General features: G+C 40.2%; 1 protein-coding gene across 9 annotated transcripts in view; it reads right to left on the reverse strand.

Moving 5' to 3' along the window:
• The window catches only part of LOC138188465 (uncharacterized), a 377,221-nt gene that overhangs the window by 86,936 nt on the left and 276,477 nt on the right, over positions 1–13,808 (reverse strand). For all 9 annotated transcript variants that reach the window (XM_069130262.1, XM_069130259.1, XM_069130256.1 and 6 more), the window contains one exon: positions 5,027–5,165. In XM_069130262.1, the coding sequence (XP_068986363.1) occupies positions 5,027–5,165 (139 nt within the window). The remainder of the gene's footprint in view (positions 1–5,026; positions 5,166–13,808) is intronic.

The following is a 13,808-nucleotide window of genomic DNA, read 5'->3' on the forward strand; positions in this document are numbered from 1 at the left end:
GCTTTCTCGCCAGGCCACGTTCTCGAAAAGAGGAGCTCACTGATTGGAAGGCTAATCACGCGCTACTCTCCATTACATTAATTAAAACTTAACTCTCAAGTTCGCCCGGTTACCAAGGCTATCTTGTCCGCCTGCAACATTCTCCGGCTCTTTCAAGCCGCGACGCTCGTTTTGTCCCGTGTCAGTGGTTGTCAACTTTCGTCGAACGTTTGCGTGTCAATAAGGGGACAGCATGCTGGTTCGTTGAGTTATGGCACGGTTTCAGGGGGATTGTCGAGTTGCACGTTTCACCGAGTTTCATTGTAGAGGTTAGACATCGTGGCGTGGGTCGCGGTGATCTAAGTTTGAAATTGATATCGGAACGTTCGGTTGAGAATGTCTGACACTCGAGTAGTCGCGAATGCGTTGTGCACTTTTCAGAAGAAACCGTGCATTTTGAATCATTGGACGACGTAGTTGTACATTTGAGACAATTTCACAGATGGAATTTTCTGGTTTGTTAATATAGGAGATCTTCTTACTTTTTGGATCTCGTGCATTTTTGTATTTATGAATTTTCAATTTTCGAGTATCAAACTGCACGTCTTTCAGGTTTCGATCGTATAAGGTCTCTTTCACGGAAAAATTTCTAGACACTGGAATTTGTTATATTGCAAAATTTTTAGTATTTCGATCTCTGGATTGTTCAGATTTTTAAACGGTCCACTTTCTTCATGTTCGTTATTCCAGTCTTTTAATTCACCTAATATTGAATAATCGAGTTCCTTAATGTGCAAAGCTTCAACTAGTTGAATAATGCTCTTTAGTGCTTTTCAAATTTCCAAATACTTTAATTTCCTATTACATTGGATTTCTTTAATTACTATTGAATTATCTAATAATGCAATTTCTCTTGCTGTCCAATTCCCTCGCAATAGTGATTATCCCACGTTCTAATTTTCCAATTATCAGAATTCCTAATCCGAATATTCCAGATCCTCGATTTCCTAATTTTCTAGTTCCCTAAATTTCCTAGCTCAGAGCCTCGGAAATACTAACAATTTCCTAATTTTTCATTTACCAAACTTTCTCAATTTTCGTACAAAAGTCTAATTTCCCTTTAGAAATTGAATACGCTCGTAAATTGTCCACTATTTCAGCAATAAACTGTGATAAATTAATTTTATGGCGAGAAAAGTAACTGGAAAGTGAATTTGTCGCATTGTAGTAAATTTATACTGTTGCACCGAAGACGTATTTTCTCAACGCCATTAAGTATACGAGTGCATCGATCGATATTTCTACTTGAACGCCTGTCTGTCTCTAAACGCCCATTTCTATTGCTCGTCCCTCTACCAGATGTAAGATACTAATATAAACTACTTACGTTTCCTCTTGTGTAAATTTGAAACTGACGATTATTTAATATATTCTTAAATTAACAGTGCGTCAGCATTTTATCATTCTACTTCGCTTCACCATAAAATTAAGCTAAATGTTTTTAATGGAAAAGAAGAAAAAGAAAAAGATACTTGTAATGGATGAAATATTAGTATGAATGGAATTATATAAAATTGGCTATGGAGGTACATGAAAGATTGTTTTACAGTTTGAGCATATCAGTTTTCCGGATTTCAATGAAATTTTCAATCTCTATATTTCTCATCTTTCTAAAAATTTGCTAATTACTCCTATCAAGATACTGTTGTCACCAGTCGTTTTACAGTTCTTAAAATCACGTTAGTTTAGGAATCTAAAAGACTATGAAAAGTCTTCGGTAAATTCGTATCCTAATAATTTACAATATTTCCATTGCATTTCCAAATACGTCTTGAAATATCAATTTTATTTCGATCGCTCGTTAAAAATCAGGAATTAAATCAGACAAAGTAATTTCGAACAAACTTTCGTTCGATTCGTCGATGGAAAGAAAAAGTACAAAGGGGAACTGGGTAAAATCGAGCCTCGAGTATCGAACCGGAGAGACTGACGCTTCCGGTGCAACCCGCTGACCTTCCGCCACGCTTTTCGTGCGTTTTACACGGTCGACGCTCGACGAAACGCCAAAAATTAAGCGCCCCAACGCTGTACACGCGTTCTCTGCTGTAATCCTCGTGAAAGTTTTTCCCGCTTTGCTTTCTCGACGTTTTCAACTCGCAACGGGCGTTTATGATTTTTCTCCAAAGCTGTACTAACACCGAGATTTACATTTCCTAGTATTTAGGTTAATTTCTCCCACTTAAGCATTATCGTACCGGTAACGTGATTCCTTGGTTTACAGAAAATCTGCTCTTTTCTCTTCGAACGTGTAACAGTCTTCTTGAAATAATTTTTCAGAATAATAGAGAGAAAATTATTTAATGCGATAAATTATTCTATATTCTATACTACACAATTTTCTATATATCTAACATTTTATATTATACGTGCAACAGTGTGCGTTTTCTATATCTCAAATTTTACGAAAAATTCAAACTGCAGATCAAAATTTCTCAAGTAGAAAGACGGTGTGATAGAAAAACCCGTGAAACAGTAACCTACTTGAACATAAGAGAGCTAAAACTTCGAACACTAAGACGCCGTAAAATCGAGGAATAAGATAGGCGAAAAGGAGAAAGAACTACGGAGAACAGGACCAAAGAACGACAAAGGAATTAAGATCCTGAGGAATTTCAGAAGAACCGCCATTTTGCTGGATTTTCGCGGTTCCCGACGATGGCTGATCCTTCGTCGTACGGCGCCATCTATTCCGGGACGACGAGTAACGATACCCGGCCAAATAGAATTTTCGCAAAGTGCACGAAATGATCTCGCTAACCTTCTCTTTCCCCTCATTCTTCTTCGGCGCGGATATTAAGGTCACTCAGGAATATAAGAATCTCACAGAGAGAGGGAAAAGATAAAACGAAACGGAATAAAGGATCCTCATCTTGGGTCGCGTCTTATCGTTGATTATACTACTTTGCCCCGGAGTTTCATCGTCCCGCAGCCTTCCAGGGTTTCACGCGCTAACAGAGCAAATAAACGAAATTCTGATAAACAATTTCGAAATATTTCACTCGGGTCCGTCTCGAACCGCGACCGCAAACCGCGTTTCCGTCGACTTGAAATTTAAACGGCCAGAGAAATGAAAAGATATTTAATATCAAACGAAATGATACGTAATACTAATGGGGGAATAAAATGACGAAATCGTTTGGTGCTCAAGGAGCTGATTTTTATCGGCACTGACGGTGGGATCGATTATTGTGAGTTTGAAATTATATAAATGGCAATCTCCGGCAACTCGCGCCAGGTTTCGAATAATTTATTCTTTCGATTAATTTTGAAGAACCATTGCCTTTAACCAATTTTTAATTGCATTCGTAAAATCTTTCGTATTCCGTGATATTTGTCATCTTGAAATTACAGATACTAATTAAACTCGCTACTTCTTTTCAAATTTTAATTATAAATGTTATAAAAAAATGTTGCTCTTAACTAATTTCCTCCCTTCATCGATGGAATTATATAATTGATACGTAAGAACTAAAAGGACTCTTACTCTTTAGATTCCACTCTAATGTAAATGTCAGAAAAACCTAAAAATCCTGAATTTGTAACATCTTCCTATTTTATCAACCCTTTTCTTTGAATTACGCCTTTTTAACTTTCTACGCTGTGAAATAGCGATCGCTGGGAAAAATTCTCTAGAATTTTCTGTATACGTTCCTCTTATACGTTCTTAAAAATTTCTCGGAATTCTCTGGTATCGAGTGAGGTTTTCTAATGTCTGAAGCGGAAATTCTCGTCTCTGGCCCGGAAGAAAAAGAAATTTCTATGCGAGGAGGAGGCACTCTTTCCCTGGCGGTAGCAGCTTATCGGTGATCGTCGCGGCTTAAAGGCGACGTTGAACGAAGCGCGCCCTGAGCTTCAACGCGATACCGGCGAGGACAGAAAGCGGCGACGCGCGTAGATACTGTCTGCTCGTACGACAGCGAACGCTCTCTCCGCGAAATTGGATCCTGGTCGTGGCGTAAGTTGCGGATAACGAGTGCTTGGGTTTCGGGATTGGTGTATGTGGAATCGATAGTCGAACCGTGGAACCCACTCACTTCTCTACATTTCGCAACCAGATATTTTTCAATCAAATCCACTGGATTTTTCCGTATAGTAACGCGACGCGATATATGGAACAATTTTGTGTAAGTCTTTTTTGTGTTACTAATAGACATTTCGATTTATAAAGCATGCGACAACTTGCAAAATGACGAAGATAATTCCACAAAAATTATACCGTTATACTTCTTCAAACATTTTTAAACACATATAAAGAATCTCAAGTTTTTCGAGTTACAATTGTCTACAAAATTTATATCCAATAAGTCAATGAAAAATGTTGCCTCCAAATGGACAACTTTGAAAATAGTTCTCATCCCTTGACGGTAAAATATCACTATCGAACAAAGATGTTCCGTCAAACGTCTCCAAACTTCATTCAACCCTCTTCAGCTCTTAATAAACCTCCAGTAAACCCAAATTACTCGTTCCCTGACGGTAAAATATTAAAAGAATTTCTCGTTAAGATACGATACATCCTCAAACATTTTCAAATCTCATCCAACTTGAACTCCTAATAAACCTCCCCAGAGATACATCTCGTTACCTGACAGCAAAATATTAACATCCATCATAATATCGTGATACACACGAGTCCTTGGATCATCCCCTCCCGGTTAACCTGGAACCCTTCCGCCGCGGAATTTCGCCGGAGAAACGTTTTATACTGTGCTGTCGGTTGGCACGTCGCCTGGAGCGCTTTGTCGGAGGGTCCGGCCAACGAAGGGTGCAGTTAATTAATAAAAGCTCGGTGGCAGAGGGTCGGGGGTGGTGTCGGGGGCTGACGCGGATAAAGGGACGCGAAATACGATCCGTGCATCGCTTCATATCGACGGCCGCCTGTCGATACCTAGCCAAACGTTCGTACACGCGCGTACACACACACACACACACACACACACGAGGCAGACTATATCTCACTTGCAATTCAAACGAGAGAGAGACTCACGTGTCCTGAATGAGGAACTTGTCGTCTTTGGTCTCGATGCAGCGGCCCTTGCTGGTCATCATGGACCCGTTCACAGTCACCAGCCCCTCGATCCCCGATTGAAACCAATGGCCGTTCCACTGCGCCGGAAACTCGCAACCTGCAACACACACATGCCGAAATATACACACCTGGTCGGGGGAGTTTTACATTTTTTTCATATGGCCGACAGTCGATAAATAAAAGCGCGGGATATAATCTGGCCTCGAGAATATGCAAACAGGAGGATAGTAGGAAGAGATGGAAGAAGAGATGAAAGGACAGACTGTTACAGAGTGATAGGGTCTTCTGTGAGAGAGATTCGGAAGGTGGTTAAATATTGCGGGATTTGGCTGCTTCTGTTGCTTGCTTTTTGTTGGTCAGTTTTAGTTTGTGTGTGGTACACAAGATCAGTTAGGTCATTGGGTTATTACTGTCACTACAACTGTCGATTTTTATGCATTTGTGAGAAATTGAAAGATGCGAAAATGTGTGAAATTCAGATAATACGCGAAACTAGTCGGTGAAAGAAATTCCTGTTTAGGTTCCATTTCTTTCACGATATTTCTAAAAGAATGAATCACATAAATTTTTCTTATTTGAAAAATAAGCGTTGTCTGCTTGTTATAGTATGTTATGAGCATACGTATGAGAAGTTTCGTTTTGTCAAGTTTCGATCCTTGAATTTTTATGTCCTAATATCGTTTTCATCTCGACGCAGGAGAACACTTTTAACGTTTGAGGACAAAATCTTCGTGTGTACAACTACTACGAAAAGTAAGTGTATCGATAAGAATTAACTCGGCAATCATGAACTGACATTAAGATCAGAAAAAGGTATACGTATATGATATTTTTCTCCTGTGATCCTCAAACGATATTTTCAAATCCTCGAGAATGGACGACGTTCAATCTGTGACTTCGAATTTCATTACAATATAATATTTCGCGGTGCGTTTATCAACAATAAAACGTAATATCCAAACGTAATGAAGTCGATTGTTCGTTCACGGGCTATTATACGGAGAATTAATACGGAATACGGTGAAACAAAGAGTTAATGCAACGAAATATTCTACACCATCCAATTTTTTTATTGCGTGTTATGCTGTTTGCATTTCTAAGTAATGAGGTAAACATTTAAATACTGTAAAATGAATCTCTTCCAGCCATTCGCGGTTAATAAATTAATTGCCATTATTAATGTGCTGCCATAGAAAAAGCAAGAATAATAATTATTCTGAATATCTGCATATAATACGTAATTGCATGTACCTTTCATATGCAGGAATAATTTAATAATATAAAATAATGTATACCGTGAGAAAATATTTCTTTTCTTATTTTTACGATAAACCAACTATAAGAAGATCATTGTGTCTCACTACATGTAGTTACGATAATTTAAAAAATAAAATCACAATAATTCAATATCTCGCAAATATTTTAATTGAAACACGTCTTGCAAAGAACAAACAAGTGTCTATATAGTTTTTCACATTACATAAATATCAATTGGATAAATAAGGGAGATCCGCGCTATAGCCTTCATTAGGAGTCGCGAAACGAAAATTATTAAAACGGAAGTCGTTACATCCTCCTGCCCTCGTCGACAGTACGAGGAATTATCCTTACCTCGCAGTGTCCTTTTAAGCTGGCTGCCGCCGAAAGGACCAGCGGAACGGTAATTAATTAGTAATTATATCAGAACGGGGGAAAAGCGGGCGCAGCGTCGAAACTCACCTCGATAACTTTGCTTTCTGACCTAACTCTAATTTCTGCTAATTATATCGTGGCCGTGTCTGCTTGCCTTCTCGCGACTTTCACCACTACCACGAGAACTATCGGGCGCGACAGCGGTAGTTTTACAGGGTTGGTTAGGTTAGTTACCTCTGCAGACTATCGTTTCCTTCTGTTTCTTTTATGTGCTTTCTTTTAGGAGGGAACTGCCGTGCGATGGGGAGGGATCTTTATTCGTGGGTTGAAGTTGAAAGAGATTAGGGGTGAAACAGAAGGTTGTTTCGGGGGATTTTTATGGCGTGGATTGATCGGTTGCTACAAGATTAGGAATTGTTTATTGGATTTTGATTATCACGCTGCGTTTTGTTTTCGCGTTTAGGAAATTTTCCTGAATTATGTTAAAAGCAAATTCTGTTCAAGACTATTTGTATGGTGATTTCTGGCAGGTTATTGAATAACAATGATCGAAGGAACGCGGAAGAAATAATGCACAGTTCGTGGAACAATCGTGTAGGAATTGGGAAATGTTTATTGGATTCCGATTATTTTTATGATTCATTAATATACCTATTATACTACATTAATTTTCTTTCAACGATTCTTGCAACTTTCTTCGTACTTCTGTGTCGATTTTGTTTAACGTTTAAGGACTAACCGAAAATATTATTCATAACCCCAAGAAGATTAATAGCTAGTTCTATATATAGTATATACCGCCCTATGAAATTCAGATTTCAGAAAAACACGATTTCCATTTAACCTCGAAAAACCTTTCCTATATCTCAACGTTCTACAAAAACCAGTTCAATCATCGAAAAATCAGCCTTGCCCGAAAAAGTGCCATTCACTCAATCTCCACATCGAAGACAGTTCGAACGTCGAAAGAAACGACTCGAAAAAAGGCATAAAAACCTAGCGACATCGGAAGGGAGGGATAGCCGCGGAGATGCTCTCAAGAAAATACACGTCGTAAGAGCAGCGACGTTATAAAGCAATGACGATAATGGCCGTGGAAAGCGCGGCACGGTTCGCTGAACGCGAGAACCAAACCTTCCTCCTCATTCTGGGCGAGACGCATCGCCTAGTACATTTAAACAATTGCAGCGAATTTTCAGGCTGGCCATGGCCAATGAGTATCCAGAAGAATGAGAAATTCGCAAAGTATCACACGATTACCATGTTTCTATCGACATTAAACTAACCTAACCTTGCTCTGCAATTTCTATGTTAAACGTCTATTTTCTCATATCGTACTGGAAGAAAGCAATCTCTTAAATCAGCTCTTTCAACTCTATATCGTCACTCAGAATAAAAACTGGGTAAAGAAGAAAGAAGTTTGTGGATGTAATTGAACCTAACCTCGCTTTTCAACCTTAACTGGACTTCCATCTATATTCATGCGTGTGCATCGTCTATGCGGTCTATATACATTTTCGCGAATGGTTCCCCATAAATGCGTAAAAATTAACAATCACTGGTAACAAGTTTCCCACAAATGTATAAAAACCCGTAATATAATTGTAACAAATTTCAGACAATTATACTGAATTACTGGGCATAAATAGGATTTTCACAAACCTTGAGAGACAGAATGACCAAAATCAGTAGTTTCTAACAAGAACAAAGATAATCCCATTGGAACATTCTTAGAATATTTCGGACATTCCGTTTGGCGACTGTCTTGTAAAAATGGAGAATCTCCTTAGGGAGATCGGATTATCCGGCAATCGATATCGTTTCCACAGTCGTGTTGTCTACTTGTAGCGAAGGATTACAAGTTGAAGACGTGGCGATTAAACATTGTTTTGTCCGTGCCGTGGTATTTTGCATTTAATAAGTCCGAGTGTTTCGAAATCTTGCCAGCCGGATGGAATCTGCTCACGATTTCTCGAAACGTAATCCAACCTTTTCCTTTTCTCTCTTGTCTGCCTTTGTGTTTCTCTGTTTCCGTCTACGCGTTTTTCTTAGCGCGATTACTTCGAGGTTATTGCACCAGTCGGAACACCGGGAATGTAGCTCTCGAATGGTGGTAAGCGTGCATCAAGACGATTCAAGGAATGGAGGTTTTGGACTGGTTTTGTGGTCTGTTCTGAGTTCTGCGAGAGCTGGAACGAGGGAATATCGGGATGGGTGAAATTGTTCGGCCTCGGATGAATTTTTAGAGATTTCGAAACGTCGTTTGATGCTTTCGCAAGTTGCAAGGCGATTAGGATAGATATATCTGGGCTGGAACGTTGAGGTTAGGATGCTGAGAGGAATGAATTTATTAAAACGATGGTCAGGTATCTTTGTAAAGTGAAAAGTGGTTAAATATATAATACAATACCAAATTGCCTCTCTAAAAGTAAAGACGAAATGTCGAATAAAAGAGAACCATACGATTAATGAAACTTGGATTCCCTTTATCCCCTACTTTAGATTCATTCTACGAAATGGTGTTCCGGAAACTCATCCTACAACAGAGCTGCTTTAATCCTCTCTTATTTCCCCATAATTGTTTGCCCACGGTGTGTTCTTTATGGCGAGGATCACGACACGCACGTTGACAGTGCGTGTTTCGTAGTTTTTAAAACGAATTGCTCCCCGTTGAACAGATGTACCGAGTGTCCCGTAATTGCCAGACCCAGAGGGGTCGTAAAGTCGTAGGCGGTGCATGCGACCCAATGTTTTGCGTCGAGAAGTTAGGTTAGGACATTCCTGGAAGATGTTACGAGCTGCTTGTTAATTTTCGGCACGTGATACGATCGTCTTTTTCGCAGAAATTGACCCCCTCCGAATAGAGTTTAATGAAAGGGTACTCGTTGATTTCCTGATCAGCGTAAAGCATAATGCCCACGAGTCTCGAAACAGGTAATTGGAAGGGATAATATTCTACGCTCCTTGTAATTTTAATCGAAGGTTACTGATTCTAGGGTTTTTAAATTTTTTATTATACTCGACTAGTTGCGAATTATTATTACGATTTCTCACAAAACTTGTATCACTGCGTACAAAAGATCCTTTAAGAAAATTTACACGCTAATATAACTACCAAACACCATCCAGATCCCATCAGAATCTGTTCAAAATCCGCAAAAAACTACCACAGTGAATGCACAGGGAATCTATTTCACCGATCCAGCGGCAATCTTCCACTAGTCTAACTTTCTTCATATTAAAACACAGTGGAGTCTGGTGCAGCCCGTAAATCACTGCGGGAAAGCATGGAGAAGGTTGTGGAGCATGTGGCAGCGAGTCGCCAGACGAATCAATCGCTCGTCAGAGGGCTTAAAAAATAGATTATCGAAGGTGGTCCAGTCTGGAAATTACCGGAACTCCGGCAAACGATTGGAAACTCTACCGGCCAACGATTTCCAGATTAGGGCTCCATTTACGCGGCAGGTTAATTCGATTTTTATGTAGCGAGACCGTAGAAGCGTCTCCGCGCGGGGGTGGATGATCGAGGTTTCAGCCCGGGGAATAACTTGATTAAAATAATCTATCACCCTGGCGGGTGACAAGGGTGATTGGCTATCCGAGTTAAATATGATGGAGCGGCCACTTTTCCATACACGTACACATCGACACCGTACAATCGGAGACCCGGTGACCACCCCTTTCCCTGGTCTCGCGCTATCTTCCTCTATCGTGTCGTCTCTCAGTATCGACAGAGGCAAATTGATTGGTAATATGTGGCCACTGGCCGTCCGCCTATCTCCGTGACATTTACCAACGGAAATGCCTCGTTTTTCCGATATCCGAACCCGAAAGAGCCGTTGAAAGGGCTTTTACTGGAGGAAATGAATATTACACCGGTGTAGCTGGCGTAACTGGCCAACGGGAACCCGGGTTCTGATATTACAGTCGCCCCGCTGCAACGAGAGACTAGCGGCAGTCAACAGCTCCGGCCTCTAGATCAACCTGAACGTATGAGATTCGAGATCTGGAGAGACGCGTGTTTCCCTGCGATGTCGTTGCGAGGCTATGGCCCGTTTGATCTGTAATCGACACTGGTTTCCTTGGAAATTCTGCTTCTATAGGTTGATTCGTTCAAAGGAGTATTTTTTTTTAAATAGAGTCGAAGAATAAAAGCAACGATGGTTGGACGAAGGATGGCAACAGTAAGTGGATGTGACTGGATCGTTTTGCCGAATTTACATGATATGAGGTTAAGAGAGAAAGAGATCAGAGGAAGAATCGTGAATTATTTTAGAGATGTCTGGTATTTTCTTAGCGCAGATGATACGATCGATTCGTTCGATGAACAATGCGCAGAATTATTAACGAGGATGATGCGGTTTGACAAACAATACGAATATTATCCGGCTCGTTATGAATGGATTACTCTGTTAAAGTCACATCATAAGATGTTATTAGAGGGACGCATCAAGGGGGATATGATGAATTACTTTATACGCGTGTATGTCACTGTCGCGGCAAACGAGTGGCACGATATTCGCCGTGTAACGCGAACCACGTGGTCAGTTAGCCGGAAGCATACGGCCCGATCGATTCTCAACGATAGACGGGCGCGTTAAGAGGGTCGAGCCCCCAACATTGTCACGAGCATCTCAACGGGGATGATTGGCACGTTCATCTTTGATACGTCGGCCCGTCGATCGAATTCAGACACGCCACCTAATTCCTATATATCTGTATCCGACGCTGTCACTCATACTGTTTTCCACGTTCTGTGGATCTGTCGCGCTGCCTCGCGCTCCAAGCCTCCACCGGTGAACTCCGAACTGCACTTGGTCCGCGGAACTCACAATTAGCTAATGATCCCGGCTCTTGCACCATTCGTCACTCTCGAAAGCGCGTGTTTTCAGATTCACGGTAGACCCTTTTTCGCGATGGAGGAATTGCCTCGCCTGGTTCTCTCTCTTCAGTTTTTTCTTTCCTCCCCCTTTTTACCGTCGATAGAATACGTCAGGGTGGAATATAGGTCGCGCGAGAAGCCGTGTTTCGGTTTCAACGATGGAACCAAGTGATCCGTGGCGTCGTGTTTTAATTTGGCAGAATTTTTTGTCTACCTCTGCACTTGAGTTTCTTTCAGCAATAGTCTAACGCTTCGGCACATTTTACTTTAGAAATTACTTAGTTATATATTTCATTCGAGTTATTTGCTGGAAAGGGCGGATATACGTAAGCTAATGAAAATTGCTGTTTCAACTTCGTTTAAACCTGTTTTAAACCTTTTAACGTCCGGGTCTAAAACTGCAGTATAAAATAGTTAAATTAGAAGACCGCTTGTTTAACGGTTCAAACTCTGTTTAACTCGAAACCCACTTTCTTTCATTATCCATATTCTTTACGTTTCTCCAAATATTTAAACATCATTTTCGTGTATAATTTAACAGAAGGGGAGGAAGAACACCGTCACCCAAGTAATTATTTCACGTTTTCAAAGCCCCAAAGAATTTCATTAAAACGTTGATTCATTATAGCTCGATATATCGCCCCAATAACGGACGTTGATAACACAGAAAAATTAAAAACGAGTTCAAATATTCGTTTCACCTCCTGTATCAATTTCACCAAAAAGTGGAACATTCATTACGTATCTGTAATTCGTTCTAACGAACAATAAAATCCTTTTATTTATCGCAACGGGCATATACAGAATCGGAGCTAACCTAACAGCACAAAACACTTTTCCATCGTTCTGTGATTTAACGTAGGATTTTTATTTGCTTAGAATATTTTGCAATATTTGAGAAAATATTGTGCAAGTTTGTCAGAATGCGATGTATGATTCAAAAACATTTTCAAACAAACAATTTATGAAACAAACAGGGAGACAAAATAAAAATTATTTGACAAGTCTTTTCAGAGATTTACAACGTTGGTGTATTTTCCATTAACTTACATTTTATTCTTCTTGTCCCTCTACGATTCTTTTAAAACACAGAAAACTGTCGCTCAATCCACAAACTATCTCATCCTACATATCCATATTACTAAATCGAAAGAAGACGCGATCACAGTGCGTATAACTCATTGGAAAAGAAAACCATACGTTCGTCAACGCAACGACCATGAAACACGCCCATGGAAAAAAGGGGAAAAGGGAAAAAAGCAGGCCGATCGGCGTGTTTACAAAGTAATTACATAGCCATCGGCACACACCGTTCAACAGACGCGCAAACAGCCCCAAATGGATTTTCCATGGGTGCAAAAACGCGAGGCAAAAATCCCGCATCCGCTTCGAATCGCGCGTTCAACTATTTAATCTGTACACACGATACGACCCAGAAAAAGCCAACGCAGCTTTCAAACTCGAAACCGAGGAACTATGTATCGATTTGGGAAAATAAGGCACCCTGGAGTTTCTCCCCATCGAATTAGAGCAACGTACAAAAATTTCACTTTTCGCGTTTGTCAACGTATACAGAGACTCTGTAGTTCCACAAAGCTCGGTACGCTGTTCAGTGATCCAAAAATTGTCGTTTTCCACGATTTTCGAACGAAACATCTTCTTCCCAGCCTTTTGGCGATTTCAAAATTTTTGTTCAGGAAAAAATGTTCTCTCCACTGTTAGCTATTTTATACCAGGATATTCCATTTTAATAGTAAAACGACGAAGAACTAAAGAACATAAAGAAATATATATTTATCACATCGTTTCTTCGATCTGCTTGTCTATTGGTCCTATGAAATCACTTTTATCGTGTCATAGTAATAAATTAATAATGCAAAATACAATGATATTTTTTATTTGTGATTCTGTGATTATGATAAATTACGTTCTATCAGAAACCAGCAAGTGTTTTACTTTACTTTCGCGCAACGACGTATGTAAGGGAGGGAAGTTTTTCGTTTAGAGAGAAACTGAAGTCTGGCATTTTCTAAATTGAGATAGAGAAGCGCCGTGACGATTTCGTAGCGTTCCTTCTTCGTTTCTTCGCGTCTCGTACTCGCTGAGCGAAACTCACCCCTCGCGAGATGCTTTCTTCCCTATTCCGGTACTCCACGCGCTACCGATCCGATTCCTTTCGTCGGAAATTAAATACACAGCCGAGCATCCCTTCTCTGGTAACCACAC

The sequence above is a fragment of the Bombus flavifrons genome, chromosome 16 (assembly GCF_040668555.2).
Source record: "Bombus flavifrons isolate JBK064 chromosome 16, iyBomFlav1_principal, whole genome shotgun sequence".
NCBI lineage: Eukaryota > Metazoa > Arthropoda > Insecta > Hymenoptera > Apidae > Bombus > Bombus flavifrons.